Raw genomic sequence first — 22736 nt, forward strand, 5'->3', positions numbered from 1 at the left:
TTGTGCTTTTATTTCTTTTTGAATGAATTTAGATAAGACACGCAAACAATTAAATATTAACCACAGGCTGCCTCCAAAGCACAATGGCACATTAAGGGACACTGACTCATGCAACCTCTCACACACGACACACACCAACAAATGGGCAGATGCATATACAGAGGAGAGCCATTTTTTCCTCTCATTTCTCAGCAGCGGTGCAGTCAGCTGCAGGTCACATGACTGGCTTGCCTTGCCGCTCTGAGCATGCGCAGACCCCTCAGTGTTGTCAGGCAAAATATAAGACAGCAGTAAGAGCAGAGATCTGCAATAGATAAACACACAGACTCACACACACCAGCTGGCTTGCTCGCAGACACACCGCAAGCAATCAAGGGACAGACACTTTAGAACGGTGGGACTGTGGCTCCGGTTTCTCTGATTTCTTATTTTTAGTGGGCTCATTGTCATCTATCATTTCAGTGGAAAAACGGCCGCGGAGAGAGGGAGGCAGGTGTGCCCTTTAAGAGGGGGAGCAGCTGAGGCAAGGACAGCATCCGAGTCTCCATCCTCTGTGGAGGTAAGTGTGGATGGATGGGGTAAGGGTGTAGAGCGTGGGGGGAGGGGAAAATCTGCCTGATTGCATCTGTGTTTGTGCTAAATAGTTACCAGAAAGAGGAATGGGGACGGTGTTGGTGAATGTGGAGGGGAGGGGGGTGGTGACTATTGGTATGTGAGACGACGGAGGCTGTGGGAATGGTGGGGAGTTGAGGTGGGAGGGGGGAGCGAGATGTAGATGCTAGCAGGGTTGAGGACATGGCAGGGCAGCAGGCATATAGAGGGGGAAAAAAAGGGCAGGAGATGAAGAAGACGTGGTTCTGACGCGGGAGCAGTGTTGATGTTGGGAGGGGTGTTTTTAAGACAAGAAAGGAGCCAGATCATGGCACACTCACACAAAAAAATCAGAGCAAATGCTCGTGATCAGGGAACCAAAAGCACAGTGCTATGTGTATTTTGTACTGACGTGTAGAAAACTGCCAAGCCAGTGGCAGGAACAAAGAAAAGGAAGAATCGGTGTCCTTTTAATTATACTGACCTATTTATAACAGATGCCTTCATGCGTGTTGGTTTTGTTAGGCGCTCTGTCTTGTGGTGCTAAGCTATGCTGACATCCGGTCTTTGTTTGCACACAGTGTTAGGATCCATTCCTGTATGGTAAATTCTTTATTGTTTTGATTTGATATACACTCAGATATGTGAATTGTAGTGTGTATTATGATGTTGCAGTGTAAAATATTGTTAAAATAATGCCATTGTTTACATGTCCAACACAAACAGTGATGGGCTTCTATAAGATACAAAGTGTATCATTGTTGTCATGCCAGTGATGCTGTTTTCTCTTGCAGTTTGTCCTATTGTTTTGCTACAATTTACCTCTAAGTCTGGACCATATCGATGTTTGTTTTGTTATCATCATGACAGTTGTAGCTGTTTCTTTTGGAAACGACCAGTATTTACTCATGTTAACATTACTTTACTCAACACCCTGTAGTCACAATGTTCTCCTCTTATGCCAACCCAGGGAATTGTACAGCATATCAACATATTTTGTGTTTATTTGCAAGATAGAAATATAATAAGAATAAAAAAAAAACTGTGTAACAATGTAATGACATCAGTGGTTGTGCTGTTTTGGCTGTGCGCCTATAAAGGTGTACCAGCCTCTGGTGCTGTTTGATATTAATAGATGAAGTTCCTGGGAAAAAAATAAACAAACAAAGAAATGGAGACATCCTGGGTACTGAACGTACAGCACACATCTCCCACACATTCTCTCTACAGTGATTAATGCCACTCTGAAAGGAGGCAGAGATGGCTGTTGCTAGGATACATGGCAAGGTGAAGTGCAAATGATTTAAAGAAAAGAAGAGCAGGGCACCATTTACAAAGCATGGCATCATTGGCCATGTCCTCTTTATTTCATGTGTTTTTTTTCCCCTTTGTTGAATTTTATTTTTCTGTTTTCCAAGGTTGTGTATTTCTGAGGAGGGCACGAAAGAAAGGCGCCCAGTCAAAGCTCACCGGTTTTCTGTTCTCGTTCCTTCCACCTGGAATTAGGCTGCAATGGTTGGCAGTAGTCAAAGGCCCAAACCTGTTTGAGAGAGCCCTATGAACAGCAGATCCAATGGTAAGAGAGCTGGGTTCCTATTGGTGTAATCGCTGCATAGGGTTAAGCTTGCCAGACATTCATGTTTCTAGTTATTATTTGAAAGGTTGTAAATTGTAAATTTAATTGCTGTTTCTACTTACAGAGATACATACTTTCCATAGACAATACAATTTCATGTTTGCTCAATCTAAATACAATAAATAAAACAAATATTTTAGTCAGCTGGACTTCTGGGTTCCAGGTTTTGCTAGAAATGACAGATAAATAAATAAAATAGATATTTTTGTTAAGTCATCCTTTTTATTGTCACTTGAGTATTATTTGGAAGGCTAGATTCAGAGAATATCCTGTCTTGGAAATAAATCATGGCTCTCCGTCTCTCTCTTTGAGATGCTGTATAAAGCAGTGTTTTGAAGCCCTTGAATGGAAGGCTAAATAGGGAGATGTGAGATGAAAGGATGATAGAAAGAGGCTGCATTTTCTTTCCGCTCCACTATAATGGCCTTTTCACAATGTGTGGGCCCACAGGACATCAAAGGCCAGTGTTGGACAGACGAGGAGTCGGACGGGGAGAATGAATCGGAACAGTTCCTGTATGGCATTCAGGTACAGCTGTTACCTCTCTGCTGAATCTGGTGTTGTCAGGATATTGACATTGTGCTGTCATTAGTATTGCTATTCTGTGATGTCTTTTTGATATATGTTTTATAGCTTTGAAACGATCCCATACCATATTTGAAAAAAAAAAAAAGTCCAATAACCACTACAATAGCCTCAAACTAGGTGTTTATAATGGGGTGTTTTTACACTAATGATATTATTTAATTTTTTTCCTAATAAGCTGTACAAAACTATATTTAGCTGACTAACAAGTTCCACTTCTGTGATACGTTGGCACCCATATAGACTGTCTTTTTAATTTCATGCCACAAGATAAAGCTAGTCAAAGCAAACATATTTGATCCTTCTGTTATTGTTAAAACCTCAGGTGTTCTAATAATAAAAGTATGTAACTTAACCTGAGGAGAGTACATCAGAAAATACCAAAATTTGCAAAGACTGTGCTCTCTGTAAAAGGCACCAAGTACTGGAATAGTCTTCCATCATCTATTAGAGAAACTCCAACACTTGCCACATTTAAGCTTCACCTAAAACAGTGGCTTAAGGAAAACCAGGCCTGTGAACATTTTTAGTGTAACTCTTCTTCTGTTTGTATTGTGATGTGTTTCTCTTTTTCTGTCACCTGCCTGGGGACTACAGATGGAAATTAGCATTTCTGCTATAATCTGGCATATTTACACTGCTATTGTTGCATGTGTTCATTAATATGCACTGTCCCTATTAAATAAACTAATAAATAAATAAATAAATACCATGTGCTGTTCACAATCAAACCTATCAAACCTAGTAGCAGTATGGCAGTTACATTATGTTTATCTTTTGCATGCTGCATTTTATTGATATTTTTGCATAATTGACACAAAGGAAAACTCACCAACAACCTTATCCATCTTTTAATAAGCACGTTTAACCGCTGACACTGTACCAGAAAACCAGATGCTAGTTTTCAAGATACTCCTATAGACCTAAATATTGGTCAAGTGGAATTTTTATCCTAACAGTGGCGCCAGACAATAAGTCAGGGTTCACCAAATTCATTTAGAATGCCTCTAGTAGGGATTATGAATATTCAGACTAAATGTCATGGCAATGTGGTGAATAATTGTTGAGATATCTTACTCTGGTGGTGTCGAACAGATGGGCCAACTGAGTGACATTTCCGTCCTAATGCCTCACTGCTAGCAGGGCAAACATTTTAATTCATGTGAAGCAGGATATGTCACCGTTTTACAAGGTTTTAGGATTGGTCTTAAATATGAATGTGCAAACTCAAAAAATCAAATATCTAACACTGAACAACATGACAACTTCTGTAAATGTAGCATTCTCTTTCAAATTAGGTATCAGATTATTGTTTCTTTTAGTACTTTCACCCTGTGCAACCTTAACTATAAATCCCAAGCAACATTTGTCAAATTCATTTCCAGCCTCAGCATTTAATGTACCATCTTATCTCATAAAGTTCATTGCTTCATTTCCACATAAGATCTTAATCTGTTAGTTATCCCTTTTTTACTGTTATCTTCTGAGTCTTTTGATTGAAATGTAAATCCAGTCTGGGACGTAAAGCTCATTTCAGTTCAGTCAGAGAACATGAAAGCAGTGTAGTGAAGATAAGGACGGAAGTGTGGGATCAGTTCTGCACACTCTGAGCTGAGGAGATGAGAGTCTGACTCCAAGTCTAGACACCAGGAACATGTATTACAGACTTGAGGCAGCTATTATTATTAATACTGAAAATTGCTATTTGTGGCAAACACCAAATGTTCTGTTCTCCACGGAAAATATCAAATGTCAGAATGCAAAACAATCATGGAAAAATACAGAAAGATAATTCGACGTTTTTTTTGTAACTCAACATTTGGTAATATACCACTGTTTGACATTCTGCTTCGAGAAACCCATATCATTCCAATAAATTATCATCAACTACATTTTTAGAAATGTACTCATTTTTAACTGTATTTATTTATTTATTGGCTAACATGAAATTATTCTAATGTTGAGTCAACGCTAGGAAAGCCTCCAGTTAATTAGGCACTGAAAAGTAATGCAGAATTACTCAGAATGAATTGATAACAATAATAGGCAACTTGCTAAAACTAACACAAGCAATGAACTTCAACTATGTGCAAATTGTAAGAAAATTCACCTTTATGCATTTGATAATGCTCAATAAGATCAAATTTAAATAATTTGAAATGTCAAGTAAACAAATTTAGAACATAGCAGCTGCAATAGTTGTTTTTGTCTGATGGGACTGTGGGGTGTGGGGGTATGTCTGAACAACAAGGCTGGGAACCATTGAGAATTCATTCACTGCTATAACTGTGACCAGTGCTGCTTGTTGCAGGGAAGCTGTGCCGCTGACCTGTACCGTCACCCTCAACTGGATGCAGACATCGAGGCTGTAAAAGACATCTACACTGACAGTGCTGTCTCTGTCAGGTACAATGCAGATACACAGACACACACATGCACAGTTTTCTTCATTTAGATCTCAGCTACACACCTGCAAAGTTTCATGATTGCATGTTGTGACACTATCATGTTGACACACTCTGACCACACACAGTGCTGTTTCTTTTTGTTCCAACACTCAGACATGTGTGCGTATGTGTGCAGAGTGTTATTTGTAATTGTAGTTTGATAGATGATTATGACAGTAGATAAAACAATTGATATTTTTTGGCTCAGTTGACTGAATTATTTTTATGGGGTCATGGGGCTCAGGGAATTGCAGTCATTACTACATTATCACATGGTTACATGAGTATTCAAAACTCATTGGTTTAAACACCCACCCATCAGCCTTCATTTTGACCTCGACTGCAAAGTTTCGAGACTATATCTTGTACGGTTGCGACGCTATCTTGTTGGCAAAATCTGTCCAAAGAAAGAAATAGAAATAGCACCTTTGTGGTAGCTCATACAACAGTAGTTGTCTCCAGGGCCACATTTTGCATGGTGACACACACACAACTATAGACTAGAGTGAAAACAATACCAGCGATGCTGTCTTATTTTTCCCTCGGGGGAAAAACAGTTGGAATTATCAGAGTAAGACATTTTATATATAAGTGCTACACAGTGGAGTAGTGGTTAGCACTTTCACCTTGCAGCGAGAAGATCCCTGGTTCACGTCCCGGCTTTCCCGGGATCTTTCTGCATGGAGTTTGCATGTTCTCCCTGTGCATGCGTGGGTTTCTCCGGGTACTCCGGCTTCCTCCCACAGTCCAAAAATATGCTGAGGTTAATTGATCATTCTAAATTGCCCGTAGGTGTGAATGCGTGAGTGATTGTTTGTCTATATATGTAGCCCTGCGACAGACTGGCGACCTGTCTAGGGTGTCCCCTGCCTTCGCCTGAGTCAGCTGGGATAGACTCCAGCCCCCCCCACGACCCTAGTGAGGATTAAGCGGTGTATAGATAATGGATGGATGGATGGATGGACATTTTATATAGCTTCTAATTAATAACTCTGTTGTGTCTCTGTACAGGGAGTATGGAACCATTGATGATGTGGACATCGATCTTCATATTAACATCGGTTTCTTAGATGTGAGTCAGCATTCTCCTTTCACTGCAAACACCTCCTCTGACTTTGCCCATTACTATTCTAACGTTGACATTTTGCAAAGTAACACATCATTTATAATGTATCGTGTGCTCATAATTAATTTATGTAATGAGAAATGGCCCTAATTAGGATGCTAACTCCTTATATTTGTGTGTATGTGTGTACGTGTGTGTGTCTGACTCAGGAGGAGGTTGCGACAGCTTGGAAAGTTATCAGAACAGAGCCCATTATTCTGAGACTACGCTTTTCTCTTTCTCAGTACCTCGATGGACCTGGTGAGTAAAGATGTCAGTGTGGATGTTGGTTTTCTGGGAGGGACTTTAGATATTTGTGCCACTCACTGAGCGTGGGAGGTGAGTACAATACGTGCTATACAAGAGGGAGAGTGAAAGAAAGAGTCTGTGTGTATCTGGGCGCTGTGTAATAATGTTAGTCATCTTTATTCAGAGCCATCAGTAGAAGTGTTCCAGCCTTCAAATAAAGAAGGATTCAGCCTGGGCCTGCAGCTCAAAAAGTAAGTGATGTGATCTGCTATATTTGGCACTAACAGTATTTTTACTGAAATTTTGCACTATAGATGTCATTGTTTAACTCCAGTTCACTATAAAATATGTACAATTTTCATAATCAAAGTGTGCAGCAGCAAGCTTTTTTTTTTAGAAAATAGTTTTCAGGATAGTTTATATGTTGGGAGCTAATTGAAAGTGAGTTATTCAGCCTGCATCAGGTCCACTCACATTTCTTGCTTCCTGACTCTCCTGTCATGTAATATGGCAGGATCCTGAGCACGTTCACCTCACAGCAGTGGAAGCACCTCAGTAATGAGTTCCTCAAGGCCCAGCAGGAGAAGAGGCACAGCTGGTTCAAAGCTGGAGGAACCATCAAGAAGTTCCGTGCCGGTCTCAGCATCTTCTCCCCCATCCCAAAGTAGGTCTCACTTTCTCACTCTCTTGCTCTGTCAAGGCATCTAATCTACCAGAACCTAGCACTCCAACCCAGAGTAAACTTTAAGTTGTAATTTGTTATATTTTCAAAGAATAAATGTGCATGTTTGTATTGTCTAAGTATAATATAATATAATTAGTGGTGTGACATGATTCAAAAAAATAATCTAATTAAGTGGAGACTTTGTAATTAATTAATCACGATTCATCACATTTTTGTCAAATAGCAATATTTCACACAATCAGCAAAATCTTTCAATTCAAATTAATTTCGGTTGACGACTGAATCGATGAATAGACATATACGTGAACTTAAACAACAAAAATGTTTTTGTTTCATTTATATTTATCTGCATTTTTCATCTATCTACTACATTCACAGATTACTACAAACTGCCATTAAAGTGATTACATTCAACATTTTAAGACTTTATGTAAACTCAAACACTTTGAATGTCTTGAAAAGTGGTCTGTTGTGGGCTGGCTACACCATTTGCCGGTACCAGGACTGTCATAGCTAATGTGTCCACAGGATCCGTCAATTTCTCGCATCCCATTCATTGTCTATGTGAAACGCACCGCATTGCATGCTGGTTGCGTTGCAGCATGTTTCGAGCTGCGTTCTGGTGCGTTTCCCCAGAGCTCATTTGCATAAAGTAGACTTGACTTCTATTTTATGCAAATCCGGCGCAGGCAGCAGAGGTCCGATGCATAGCGAAATATTCGTTACATGTCTAAACTAGCCGTCAAACTAAAATGAGGACAGATTCAGCAACTGCACAGCTTATTTCTCACCTCAAATGCTTTCAGAAATATTTTTTGATGAAGTGTTTGTGTAATAAAAGAGAAAGTTTGTGGCTGAGCTGCCATATTGGTCTGATGTTTCTACTGGACTAAAGCTAAAGTGCTGTCATGTGACCAGCTAGTGGCCCACTACAGTACATCCTATACATCTTCTTCGCAACTGGCAAACAGACTTCAGGTGTATTACCACCACCTACCAGGCTCGAGTGCTCGTCAGTGTTACCAGTGTGCCTGAAATTGGGGAACTGAGAAAGGTGTGATTAAATGCCTTATTTTTTTTAATGCGCTATTTTTTCTATAATTAATTAATTGAAATTAATGCAGATAAGTATAAATGAAACAAAAACATTTTTGTTGTTTAAGTTCATGTGTATGTCTATTCATCGATTCAGTCGTCAACCAAAATTAATTTGAATTGAAAGACTTTGCTTATTGTGTCAAATATTGTTATTTGACAAAAATGTGATTAAGCGTGATTAATTAATTACAAAGCTTCTAATTAGTTAGATTATTTTTTTAATCATGTCCCACCACTAAATATAATATAATATAATATAATATAATATAATATAATATAATATAATATAATATAATATAATATAATATAATATAATATAATATAATATAATATAATATATTGATATAAAACAGTAATAAGGATTGTGGGAACATTTGAGCCGATGCTAATGCAGATTTTTTTTTTTTTATATTTCTTCATCGTATTGAAAATCGTTTCAATCTTTGCAAATGTTTTAAGGAAATAATTATATCCTTAGCTAGTTGGTAATTATCTGTTAGCTGTCATTCATAGTTGGTTGGTATTTGTTGTTTTTGATTGTATTTGGAAGTGTAAGCCAGAAATAGTGCAATATTATATACATACATTTCTGCATTGTTCACTTTGTAGAATGAATCAAACTGAGGTTGAGGGTTTCATGATATACAGTGTTGTGCACACCTACAGTTTTGTGAGATTTAAGTCTGTACTTTGATCAAAAAACATTTGACACAGGATATAGGTAAGATAGTGATGAAAATACTATATGAAGGCCTCTCTGAAAAGGCGAACAGCAGACAGGAAAAGGAGCTGTGACGCAGCATTGTGCAGGACGACTTCAATTCAAAATTTGACAATATCAACTAATTTCGTCTTGGGGGGAACTACTCTTCTCTGTTTCTGACTTACTCAGGAATGCTTTGACAGTTATAGGTGTACAGGGGATTAAATCCCAGCCCACTCGATAGAGGTCAGCTTCACTAACTACTAGACTGTCTTGACATCCTCATGACTTGACAGGAGTCTCATGTCGGGTGGGTACATGGATAATGCATTGAGAGCAATGGTAGAAGTGCACACCGGTTCCTGTATTTTAACACTTAGTGACTAAAGCTACTGTCTGAGCAGATTTCAGTTGTCTGAGCTGGTATGTACTGTTAGGGCAGCATGAGTGACTGGCAGCATGCGTATTTCTTCAGTAATACAATACAGTTAATGAGATATTGAACATACCTGATTGTAGCTGATGAGATTTTGGATATGGTAGTACTAATTAAGATTTCAGTCATAGCAACATTACAGTAATAGCAAAAAAGCAGTAGCTTTAACATTTAAAGCTAAACATTTTCTACTTTGAGACCAAACTTTACTATATTTGACTCTTACAAGGACAAAGAGAAACTTAGCATTTCTTTACCTTACAGTGGTTTGATTTCCAGTGACATGCTGTGTGTTTTGGTCTTTGCCAGGTCTCCAAGTTTTCCTCTGATCCAAGACACAGTTTTAAAAGGGAAGCTGAGTGTCCCTGAGCTGAGAGTGACGCGCCTGATGAACCGCTCCATCTCATGTACCATGAAGAACCCGAAAGGGGAACTCTTCAGCTATCCACCAAATAGCCAGGTCAGTGCCTGTCCGGACAAATTAGAACCCAAATGTCAGATGTTTCAAGTTTAATTTGTGTAAATTAACAAAAATGAAGCGTTTCCCCACTTATTTGTCCTTAATCTATCTCACTCACCTGTCACATTGTGGTAATAGTGTTTTTATTATAACTCTGAGGCGTTTCACTTCACATTCCTCACATTTACTTGTAACAGTGCTGATGTAGAAACTCATAATGCTGTTCAAAGGTGTTCAAAATCCTTCACAACTCTGCAAAATGTTAATGCTGAAGTACTTTAGTCACTTTATATTGTGTTTGAATCCACTGTGACCCACTCTGACCCTCTTCTCAGTCACCCGCCACCTGCACTGTTCCCACCTGAGCCTTTCCCCACCTTTACCGTAACATGGCTGCTGCACCCTTTCCCATAATGCTTTGTCTTCACTTGACTCATCAGACTGTGGCTGTCCCGGCGGCCAGGGCCCCTGCGCAGATTACCACGAGGCAGCTGATTGAATTGTTTTTCTCATCCCAGGCGGGCGGCCACTGCAAGAACATCCCTACCTTGGAGTACGGCTTCTTAGTGCAGGTTAGATTCAAGAAGATATGAATGCGCTTATAAAAGCAGTTACACACCCTATCTGGGTCGCTGGGCTTAGGAAAAACACCTGTGCAGCATTTATAGAGCAATAAAACATCCTGGTATTGTTTATAAGTACAGCATATAAGAATAGTAAACAGTATCTGGCAAGTGATTTATAAAAGTCTCCTTGTAATGTTTAAGTGTCTCTGTATATATGCTTCAAAAAAGGCCCATCGTACAACCTGTCTGTTATATTAGCTATTTATATTGGAGATTGTGTACCTGCTTAAGGGACACTGTTGTTCTAGCAGCAAAGAGCGGATTAATCGAGCCAAAACTGGTCTGTTTTAGCAATTCTGCCAAACTCCAGTATGAGGCAGTGCTGGAGGTGGGAGTTATAACTGGGAACACTGCTGTGCTTTTCTCTGAACAGATAATGAAGTATTCAGAACAGAGGATCCCCACGCTTAATGAGTACTGTGTGGTCTGTGATGAGCAGCACGTCTTTCAGAACGGATCCATGCTGAAGGTATCAGAGACGAAAAAGAGGAACATATGGATTTATAACATGGATATGTAATACAGATTTATAAACCTTTTCATATCAGTGGAAAAATCACTACTAAAAAATTATCTACGGGGTGTTTTTCTCTTTCAGTAATATGATCCTGTTAATGGATTTTTCAATAATGGAGAAGAGAGCGTGTGAATGAATGTGCTTTTTATTGAATAGTATTGCACGCTGAAATGAGTGTATTTCCATCCATCTTGGTGTGTGTTAATGCAGCCGGCTGTGTGCACCAGGGAGCTGTGTGTGTTCTCCTTCTACACTCTGGGTGTGATGTCTGGAGCTGCTGAGGAGGTGGCCACCGGAGCAGAGGTGACAACAGCACACCAGACAGTTTATGATATAATTTAGATTACTTGTGTTGTTTTCTGGAATAGTTTCTTTCTATTTTCCCAAAAATTTCCCCCAAATTACCTTCATCTAAGTAAGAAAAAAGCCCACAAACACCAAGATACTGATGTTCATTTCTAATTATTTGTAGTTTATATATGCTATTGGAACTGCGCCAAGTTCAACTGTCAATAAAAGCATAAAAAGAGTCAATAACAGCAATGGCTAAAAACTGAAAGTCTAAATGTAAAATCCCTCTTGTCCCAGGTGGTGGATCTACTTGTGGCTATGTGTCGAGCTGCTCTTGAGTCTCCCCGAAAGAGCATCATCTTTGAGCCCTACCCATCAGTCGTCGATCCCAATGACCCCAAGACTCTGGCCTTCAACCCAAAGGTCAGCATCCCCACCGCACAATGCGTGGTCTATGAAAGCAACGGCTACTGTCGGAACTCACTAGAAAATATGACTGTAAAGATTCAGATTGTATTGTTTTTAGCAAACCTTTGTATCTCCAAGTGATTTTAGACATCTGTATGTTGTCCCCTCTCTCATTGCACCCAATGGATGTTTGGCTCAACCGATGAACACAGAAGAAGAATTATGAAAGACTGCAGAAAGCACTGGATAGTGTTATGTCCATCCGAGAAATGACCCAGGTACAATAACGAACTATGGGAGGGAAAGAGGGGCTGTAGTAGTTGATGTATCAGCTATGAATTATTAGTGTACCGATGCCGCAATGGTGGGATTTTGTGTATTGAAGGGACATCTTGTGTCTGCTACTCTTCCCACTGCTTGCTCACTGTGGCTGGCCTGAATTGTTGCTATTATACTATGAATATTAATCATATTACATACTGTTCACACCACAAGTCTGAATCTAAACACTTGCTCATTTGGTTTTGGGAAGGAAAAGCTGAAAACATCACATGCGTGTGTTTTTTCCAGGGTTCATATCTGGAGATCAAGAAACAGATGGACAAATTGGACCCACTGGCCCATCCCCTGCTACAGTGGTGAGTGGAAAGAATCTGCTCCAAAAATGGATTTGCTTTGTTTTTTTTTGTTTTGTTTTGTTTTGTTTTTTTAAGCAGGATTTGACTTCATACTACTCATCAGCAGAGAGCAGATTAAACCAACATATTAGCTAAATGATCATGGATAGCACAATGATGCTTAAAGGCTTGTGCCTTTTTCTGAGAAGACATTTTAATTTGTTGTAGCAGTAAAAGCACAGATGGAAATGACAGGTTCTGTTTAGACGCTTTGGATTCAGAGTTCTGGTGTTGTCAGTGCTCACTCAATATCATGGCTTAAAGGAACACTTGAGAAGAATGGAGCCGTCATCCGTGTTGTGCTGTCTGCATGTTGACAAATCAAAATGTCTCCTGTGGAAAAGGTCTATTGTGATTCAAGCAAAGTGGTGACACAATCCCGGATGTTTTATATTCTGTTACAATATATTTTGTTATTATTTTTATCTCCTCTCTGTGTTTCTGCAGGATTATTTCCAGTAACAGGTCTCATATCGTCAAGCTGCCTCTCAGTAGGGTAGGAAACCGGAATGACACTCTCAAGCTTCCTTTATCAAATTCATTTGAATGTGAATTGAATGCTATATTGTGTAATTTAATGGTTCCATACTCATTCTCTATTCGTCTGTTTCTCTCTCTCTTTCTCTCTCACTGTCACTCGTCCTTATGATCTCATTGTAATAGCAACTGAAATTCATGCACACCTCCCACCAGTTCCTGCTGCTCAGCAGCCCCCCAGCCAAGGAAGCTCGTTTTCGCACTGCCAAGAAGCTTTATGGCAGCACCTTCGCCTTCCAGTGAGTTACACCTCCCATCAGCTAACATGCTTTTCGTAGAATCAAAACTCTATGTTTTCTCTGAATGTCTTTAAAAGATGACAGCTTTGGAAGCTTATTAAGTAAAATCGGATTGGCCGTTTCAAAATATCAGAAAACAGCTAGTAGTTATTATATTCCTTAGCTTGTGTCTGTGGGTAAAGCTAATATGAGAAATCACATACTGTTAATAATTGATATTAAATCAAGCATAGTCCCTGAAATGCATGCATAATTAAGAATTAGAGAAGTACACTCTTTCAGGCATGAACATGTCTCAGTGTAACACCTGGTCATTATGTTGTGGATGAAGGGGCCACTCGAGCAGATTTTTGTGGAGCCATAACAAACAACAGCACAGAGCAGTGGCCATTCTCTTGGACAGAAAAACTACCTTTCTCAGCCAGCGCATGGAGCCAGCAATATCTGTGAGATAGAGATTTGTACTGTAGCAGATGGGGCTCTGCTGAATATTTTAGAAACACACGACCCATCTGGGCACTTGCAGGGTACAGCTAATGCACACACAGTGCTAACAGTCTCACTTTACGCTGGTTAATACAACAAATTTAATAATTCTCAAAAAAAAAAAACATTTGCCTGGCTGCCATCATTTTATATTGACATAAATAGAAAATACAAAGTATAAATACATGTTAAGAGTCAAGTGTAAAGGCAATCACATACAGCTAGTCAATGAGTGAAACTAGGAACTTTTCCATTTGTCTACCTAAAAATGCGTGAACAGAGACTTAATACTGTTTTAACACTCGTTAAAAATAACAACATTCATGACACTGTTGTGTTTTATTTGAATACAGTCCAGATACCTGCACTTGGGAGATGCAGTTGCTGATGCAGTTCTGTGCTGAAAGGCAGCAATGATGGCTTGTCATCTTTGATCTTTTAATACTTTATTTCTAAATATTAAATGATACAATCTTGGAGGACTGTGATGATGTAACACAATGCCCTTAAATATCCTTGCACAAGTGGTATAAATAGACAACTCCAGTAGTTGCTCTGTGGTTAGTAGAAGAGATCTTCTCTCTTTGTGAATTGGACTACTCTTTTATTGAACATTTAAGTTTTGTGTGATAGTAAGCCATGAAATTATCATATACATCAAATAATACGATGATAAATGAGATTAAATAGTGAATATCCATTTACTTATCCCTATTGCTGCTCCTTATTGTCAGCTGACACAACAGAACTATCTAGTTCATGAAAACTGATAGCAGCAACTGTATATTTGGAGACAGAAACACTAAAAGAAGAAAATTTAATTTTGGGGATGTTGGTGGAAAGATGACGAAATGTTATTTCATTCCAACATTCTCAACAGCATGGATCGAGCCACTACGCCTCAGTGGTTGCACACTGAGATCCTGGCTGTTTCTACTCACAAAGCACTTGTTTTATCTTTCCCTTCTTATCTCTCCTTCTCTCTACACTTGCTCTAGTGGTTCCCATATAGAGAACTGGCACTCTGTTCTGAGAAATGGACTAGTCAATGCCTCTTACACCAAACTGCAGGTACGTAACCCTGGCAGTTGGCTGGAATTTACGATGCATCTCCTCTCGGACAGTAAACCTGCTCTCGCACAAAGCAGGCTCGCTGTCCGGCTGATTCATTTTTGCAGTTAATGGATGCCAGCTTCCCTTTCGTCAGCTTTGCAATTGGCATGTTAGCGAGCAGGGCACACTGGGAGATTTGCCTGGCCAATGTCGGCTGCTTTTATGCCGACAGCAGCAGACAGCACGTCCCCTCCCATTGTTCGACATAGGGAGTGGGCTGTGGTGTCCGCTGTGATGTCAAGAGGCTGCCTGTGTACCCTGTTGGGGTCAACCACATAGAGCACTGAGTAGGCCAGGTCTCAAGCTGAAGGATGCAAAGGACAAGCTCTGTGGTAGTGAGTACAGCCTTCCTCGGAGTGAGTAGAGGCTTCTGTTGAAGGTTAGTAACGCATTATCTATTCAAACCGGGGACAAACAGTAGCTCCAATTATTGAAGACAATTTAAAACTAGTCAATACCACAGTGGAACAATTAACCACAAAGGGATTATGCAGACAATTTCAAATAAAGAAGAAAACCATTTCCAAAATATGTTCCTGTTTTATTCATTTCTGCATACATCTATATCACTATATTGTTCTACCAAGGTTGTAACCCAGGTCTGCAGAAGATAAATGAATAAAACAAGAAAAGAATAGTTGAGCAGCAGACAGCTCAGAATTGTCTCATTTGCACTATACGGCCGATAATGACTGCTTGGAGATACACCGGCATGTCCTGAAAATAGATTAAACACAATTAAATCTGAAATCTCAAGGATCTTTGAATCGTTCACGTCAGCCGTGATTGCTCTATCATGCTGATGTGTTTCATTTATGCCTTCTTTGTTCTCCAACTTTTTGAACTCACCATCTTTGATCTCGCCTCAGTGCTCATCCGCCTCCCCCCTTCTCTCCATTTCACCTTGAGCATTGACACCCTTCCTCTGTCATTGTATTCCACAGGAGGAGGAGGAGGAGGACTGACTCTGCCTCCAGCTCCAGCCATCACACAAAAAAAAGCTCTTGTCTGTTGTTCCTTTTCTTCCAGATATGCTACATCCTGAGCTTCGTCTCCTTCACGTATTCCCAAACTATCGAGCTACTCTTTGTTCTTCCTCTTGTTTTTCTATGGTCCCTCTGTTTTCCTCATCACGAACATTCTTGTGTGAAGAATCACCATCATTATCCGTCATCCTCACTCTTTACCACCTTTACCTTCATGCCAGCATTCATCTCATTTCTCAAGTGAGCATTGCTTGAATATCTGAACATTTTGTGCCCAAATGTCGCTCACAAAATTCAAGAGCATTACATGATCTCCACTGGAATGCGTAATGTAAGAAGTTTAAAATGACTATACTGTTTCAGATTACTGGAATAACTGAACTGTCTTTTCTTTCTTTGGCACTTTGTTAATCACTGTCCTCCGTCTGGATATCCGCACATGTTCGTGGGTGTATCTCGTATGCTTGGTATGGTGAAGTTTGCCAGACAAACTGTTGCAGAAACACATGAAACACTGACTTATATAGACTTTTCTATGACTTCAGGTTTGGTATGAATTGCACTGTATGGTTGAGTATATCCGTGAGTGTATATGAAAGGTTGTCCTGTGCAACTGCTCAGTGACCCTTACTTCCTTCCTGCTCTTTTCAAACCCAAGCTGCATGGTGCAGCGTATGGAAAGGGCATCTATCTGAGCCCCATCTCCAGCATATCTTTTGGATACTCAGGTAGGAACGGCTCATTCCTCGCCACTCCGACCCCACCGGCCTCCCTCTCGTTTTTTCCACCATGTTCACTGAGTGCCCTCTGTGTTTGTAACATGGCCTGATTATCATCCCAGAACACTCCATTTCCACGTGGGAGCTTTCCATGTTATCTTATTGTGCTGTACTGTGTCGTGTATCCATTTTGGGTGTGGGCCTCAGGCCTCTGAGCTTGCGCGCCACCTGTCATGCCATACTTTATGTTGTGGCTGTATGAAATAGGGCTGTCAAGGGGATCTGTGTGTGTTACTTTGTTCCTTGTTGGCTTGTTTAAAAAATGGTTTTCGTTTTGTGGGGTGGCGATGTAGAGACATTTAAATGGTTTTGTCTACACCTAACATCTCAGTGGATTTCCACTGAAACATAAATTAAGAGATTGGATTTCAGGTCCAGTCTGATATAATTTGGTGGTGATTGTGGGGACTTCAGAACAGTAGGTTACCAGTGGAGCCCACATGCACTACTAACATTTCCCAAATTGCTAAATTGGTATGAAATTCTTGACTCTAAGCTAAATGCTGAAAAAAATGCAAGAGTGTTTGGAATCAAATACACTTGGTTTAAATTTAAAATAGTACTTAATTAGAACTAATAGTTCAGATTAAAGAACATAGTATTTGCACTGTTTCTCAATAATATAAAGTGTAGCAGTTGTATTTCCTGCTTTCACTTTCTTTTTCTTGCTGGATTTTGGAATATGTTTGGCTTTTTTATTTCATGAATATTTGGTAGCATGTTGGACCAGTAACCTTCACATGAAGGTTAGACCCATGGGTAATAATTTCTCTGTACAAAGAGTTCAATACCACTAGAGGAAGGTTTTTCACAGCTTGAGTGACTTGGAGTAAGGTCGTTCTCACTGAGAGGTGCTGTCTGGCTGTGTTCTGTTTCTTGCAGGAATGGGGAAAGGACAGCACCGCATGCCCACCAAAGATGAACTAGTGCAGCGTTACAACAGGATGAACACCATACCACAGGTGAGGGACACATGTGATCCTCACATGTAACACATTTTGGTGTCAGAAATATCTTCTTAAAAGATAGTTAAAACAAATTTGTGTCACATACAAAGAAGACATGCAAATAAAGGAGCAGCGACATGGAGCAATTTAAATCCTTAACATAAAAAATCAATAATTGCTGGATGAGGGGATGTTGCTGAAAAGGCAGAACATATTTTAGAATTGTTTGTACACTTCAAGCATTTCTTGTAATGACTGTGCCATGGTTCTGACTGTGTGTTATTATCATTGTTACAGGGTCCTCTGGATGCTTCAGTTAGATCATGCCCATTACTGTAGCAACTAACTCACTGCTGTGTCTTTTTCAATAGAGCCGCCCAATACAATCAAGGTTCCTTCAGAGTCGAAACTTGAACTGCATTGCTCTTTGTGAAGGTAATAACAAGCAGAAGGTATAATGCGTTTTAAAGTGTTAAGAATATGTGGTATTAGTCTATTTGATTAATAGTCTCTGACATGTATCTATATTGAACACATTGTTTTAGTCAATAAAATCTCTCCTTTATCAAATTTGAAAAACATTTACCAAATAAAATGACAATAGGGAGGGAATGAAATTAAAATGCCATTACAGTCTCAATAAAACTGGCTAATGTGACAACTGTATTAATATGCAATTATACTTTAAAAGTCACAGCAATTATATGGTTATCATCATCATTATTGGAGAAAACAATAAAAAAGAAATACAGTGTATCGTTCAGGATAGTAACTTAAGCTGGTGTGCAGCTGATGTATTTAAAAAAACAACCGCATCACTACTACTACAACCAGTAACATTGATAGAATAACAATACAGAACAGTACATACAAATTGCAGTCCTTAATTTTGTAATTAAGTAAATTACGCTTCTCTCTCATGAACAGTTATCACATCCAAGGATCTGCAGAAACACGGTAACATCTGGGTGTGTCCAGTATCCGACCACGTCTGTACTCGCTTCTTTTTTGTGTAAGTATTCCCATTACTTTTAATTCCTTGATCATTTCCAGAGATTTATTTATTTTTAATCTGCTGAACTACAGACGATAAGGTAATTTAATAAAGAATTACAGTTGTCCTTCATCACTCAACATCCTTTTTAATGTAGAAGTGAATAAACTCTGCTGAGTGGTACTACTATTCTACTAAACTGGGTTCTTCTCAAGTCAGAGACTCTTTTTTTTTCACCAGATGGCAAAGTCTATTATTGTGTTTACTGCTGTCTTCTGAGTTGGAAATTAGGTTTGAGATGGCCTGCAATCAAACTGAAACCACAGCTAAATATAATTGAACTCTGAACCTGAGCTCTGTGTGGTTGCATTTTTTTCAGTGTGAACAAGTGACGATATGGTTAGAATAAAAACAAGAAGATATGTTGTGTCACACCTAACATGTTGTAAAATCACAATTTGCTTCATAGACAGGAGCAACTAGTAGAAGGTCTGTTTTCTATGGAGAGGTTAGCTTTTTATCATGTGCATTGATTTTAATATGAGATCTGAACAAATTTTATCGTCAAACTAGGTTCTTATACCACCAGATAGTATTATGACAGCATACAGTAGAAAGGGAAAGGAAATGAGCAAGACTAGGTATTGTTTAACAGAATCATAAAATGTTCTGTACACGTGCAGGTATGAAGATGGCCAAGTAGGAGATGCTAACATCAACACCCAAGAGCCTAAGGTGCAGAAGGAGATCATGCGTGTGATTGGGACCCAGATCTACTCGAGCTAATGGAGGTTCACCAGCGGCGCTTGGATACATACGTCTCTCTGGTGGAGGCACAAAGGCAGGAAGACAGTTAGAGCGAATGTTTGGGTGAGCTGTCCTCAGGCCTGATACTGAGGGACGAGGCAGCTCTTTCAGCACATTATTTCTGAAGATGTTTTGTTCTGGTCTTCTCGTTTCCCTCTCCCTCTTTTGTTCCTCTCCTTGGAATAGTTGCACATCACATGTTCATTTAACCTTCAGTTAGGTTTAATCTGGTTAAAGTCTGCTTTTCTCTGTTCATGGCATTTACAAAACACAGATGAAGACAAAAGTAGTCACTGGAATTGCTATCTACACACACACACACGCACACACACATGCACACACTCCTCTGAACTTGGGTTGACTGTGCTTTCTCCTTTTTTTATGCAGCAATTTTACTGATCCCTTGGACTAATTATCTCCATTTATCATTTCTCTTTGTGAATATATAATTAAAAAAATAGTCATTCCAACTAATAATAGATCCCTTTGTGGCAAATAAGTGATGGATTTCCATGCACATAGAAGTTTGTTCTGGTATTGTGTTTGCACAGCCATTATCTCTCATCACCGTATTCAATATTCTTTAACTAATGACATGACTTAAGGTCTGTGACACGGTTATCTGAGGGGCAAGCAGTACTCTGTTGTTTTGTCCTTGTCCACTGGATAAAGCATAAGGAATCTAAGAAGCTGGGTGTGGCTTGAACTCAAGTTACATTCACTATGAGCACTTTGTTTTTGATGACATTATGTAAAAATCCAGTAACAAACATTATGATTTTTCACTGTAGAATTAGGATAGTTTTGACTGATGATGCACTTTTATAAACCTTACAGCCCCCAAAAAACAAATGAACAGGATTTTTAGAAGTTTTCATTTGACAGGACTGAAGTGCAACATTGCAGGCTTCATGACAACAATTTCCTTAAAAATCCATTCCGTGAATATTTTTGCTATTAACATTTTTTTAAAATGAAGGCCTGTAATGTAAAAGGGCTGGCATTACTACTGATCTCACTGAGAATCAACACCCAACAGCTTTTTGCCACTTTTAAATTTCTTTCATGTTTTGGTGCTGAGGAGAGCTTCTTCCTCTCGATTCCACTTCACACTTTAGATTAAGTGGATAATATTTTGTAGTTTTCATCTGTTGTAGGTTTTCAAAGTTTTGTCTAAGTCTCATGGGATATGCAGTTCTTGAATGCTAACTAAACAGTTGGTAAAAGTGTATCAAGGCCCAAATGCAGTATGTATATTTTAGTGCCACTCCAAAATGGTCAAAAATTCCGTGATTGAGAATACGTCAGATTTGCCCCTCAACAACAGTAATAAAAACACATATTGATAAAATATACACAGGACTATCCTCTCACTCACTAAAATAAAAAAAAAAATTAAAAAAAAAACAGAACAGGTGAATGGATTTAGTCTGTGAATATGTTACATCTGCTACTTATGTTCTCTGTTTAAAAAAGAAAACACAATCTGTCATGTATCATCATTTTAAGTAGTCTTCTCTACTTAAAATCCAGTGGAGAGAAGTTAATTTCAAAATAAACCTCTTTGAGTAAAAACTGCACTGACCACTGGATGCAGAAAGAACAAAATCCACTGTACAGAAAATCATGAACAATTTTCCAAAACTATTTACAGAAAGTATCCAGTCCGGATGAGCTCACATCCTTCTCACCTCAAAACTAATGGACCCTGGATATTATAGAGGTGCATTAACGTGCAACTTTTTGGTTTCACCTTGGAGAATGGCAACCTTGTATAGCTAATCAAGTTTATCAGTTAGTCATGTACTGTATGTATGTATGTATGTATGTATGTATGTATGTGTGACTTTGTATTTTCTTGACATTATACTAGACATTGCACTTACTCAACGTTTGCCTAAACTGGAGAAATTGACTGTCCTCGGACCTGCATTAGACGGGCAGTGGAGGAAAGAAGTGATAAAATAAATATTTATGGAGTCAGCAAGACTATAATATCCAACATCCTAACTATGTCTGTACTAAGATGGGCTGTCATTGTCTCCTGGAACTGGAACCCTTCACTATTGAATGGACTTTGAGGCACTGAAAGGAAAACTAATTGTAAATAAGGACATTGGAGACCCCATTGAAATGTATTGCCCAGCAAGAGATGGACATGTACAGCTGACCCATTGTGTTGTGGGACTCTGCTAATAGCTGATGCCTGTTTTAGTCAAGCGGCTTGAGCAGCGAGTCTCCTTGAGAATCTATTCTCTCGCTGTCTGTCTCTGGTGAGTAATGTTTTCAAAGATGATGTTGACGACAATGATGGTGATTATGATGAAGATGAAAGGCGGCGATGCAGGAGGAAAAAAAAGAATAAAGCCTGATTTTGCACAGTTTTACACATAGTCTCATTTTCTTTCATATCTTTTGTGGATTGTGTGACCATTGACTGTGGGGATGTGTGTTGTTGCTGATGTTTGGGGCTAGCATTTTAAGCAGAAGAGGGCACTATTACTCCACCACCTTAGACACAGACAGCCTAAGTCTTCGGTTCCATTTGAAGCCCAGTCGGAAGATCAAACTTTACTTTGCTGTTTCCATAACTCATGTATATAATTACTTGAAAAAGATTGAGCATATAATAGGCCAATTACACTGTTTTATGCAATTATGATTTGCAGACTTGCTCCCTTTCTGGTTTTTATGGCGACATAAATCAATTATCTTCAATCAGCACCTATATTCATAGAGCCATTATGTTCTGCATTGCAAAAAATGGATCATGATTGACATGAATACAATTTACCTGCTTTGTTTTTGTCACAAAACATGGTGCTGAGATGTAAAAAAAGTCCTCTTTTGATTGTCATGTAATGATACATTAATGCTACTGAGGAAGGAAGATAAAAACAAAGAGGCTAGAGAGTAGTTGTGGATTACCATCACACTGACACAAACCTGTACTCAAGGAAACACACACAAAATACTTAATACAGAATACTGTTGTCTGCTATTTGTTGCTAATACACGGTATGCAAAAGAGTAATTTGCAGGGGAGGTTTTGTGAAAATGAAAGAAAATACTTAAGAGCACCTTTCAGCATCTTATGTACTTAATATACAATAAAATAGTGGTAATAATTCAGTTAATTACATTTTCACAGGAATTATGCACAAAACAATATCAGACAAACGGGAGTTGTTTTGGACTAGATTAAGTTATTGCTGCTGTATAAGTACTGCTAACATAGTTCACACAGACACAGATAGCTGATCACCTAGTTATTGAAAGTTATATCATCTGCACTTAGCATAATAGTATATATATATATATATATATATATATA

At 39.0% G+C, this 22736-nt stretch overlaps 1 protein-coding gene across 7 annotated transcripts; it reads left to right on the plus strand.

Annotated features, from left to right (window-relative positions):
* The first annotated feature begins 263 nt into the window (after nt 1-263).
* Nucleotides 264-21789, plus strand: LOC111567616 (protein mono-ADP-ribosyltransferase PARP6). Of its 7 annotated transcripts, none has more exons than XM_023268859.3 (23): nt 264-559; nt 2010-2167; nt 2678-2755; nt 5109-5218; nt 6271-6331; nt 6535-6625; nt 6798-6864; nt 7128-7277; nt 9845-9995; nt 10514-10567; nt 10995-11090; nt 11349-11441; nt 11727-11852; nt 12050-12115; nt 12408-12475; nt 12962-13010; nt 13178-13290; nt 14775-14847; nt 16534-16603; nt 17537-17616; nt 17973-18036; nt 18529-18613; nt 19279-21789. In XM_023268859.3, exons 2-23 carry the CDS (start codon nt 2165-2167, stop codon nt 19379-19381), a joined length of 1851 nt encoding a protein of 616 aa, XP_023124627.1. In that variant the 5' UTR covers nt 264-559; nt 2010-2164; the 3' UTR covers nt 19382-21789. The 7 variants fall into 7 exon arrangements, with proteins under 7 accessions (XP_023124627.1, XP_023124621.1, XP_023124625.1 ...); XM_023268853.3 differs by having other exon boundaries at nt 265-559; nt 10436-10567; XM_023268857.3 differs by having other exon boundaries at nt 265-559; nt 10436-10567; nt 12053-12115.
* The last annotated feature ends 947 nt before the right edge of the window (nt 21790-22736 follow it).

This window comes from Amphiprion ocellaris, chromosome 1, assembly GCF_022539595.1.
Source record: "Amphiprion ocellaris isolate individual 3 ecotype Okinawa chromosome 1, ASM2253959v1, whole genome shotgun sequence".
Lineage (NCBI taxonomy): Eukaryota > Metazoa > Chordata > Actinopteri > Pomacentridae > Amphiprion > Amphiprion ocellaris.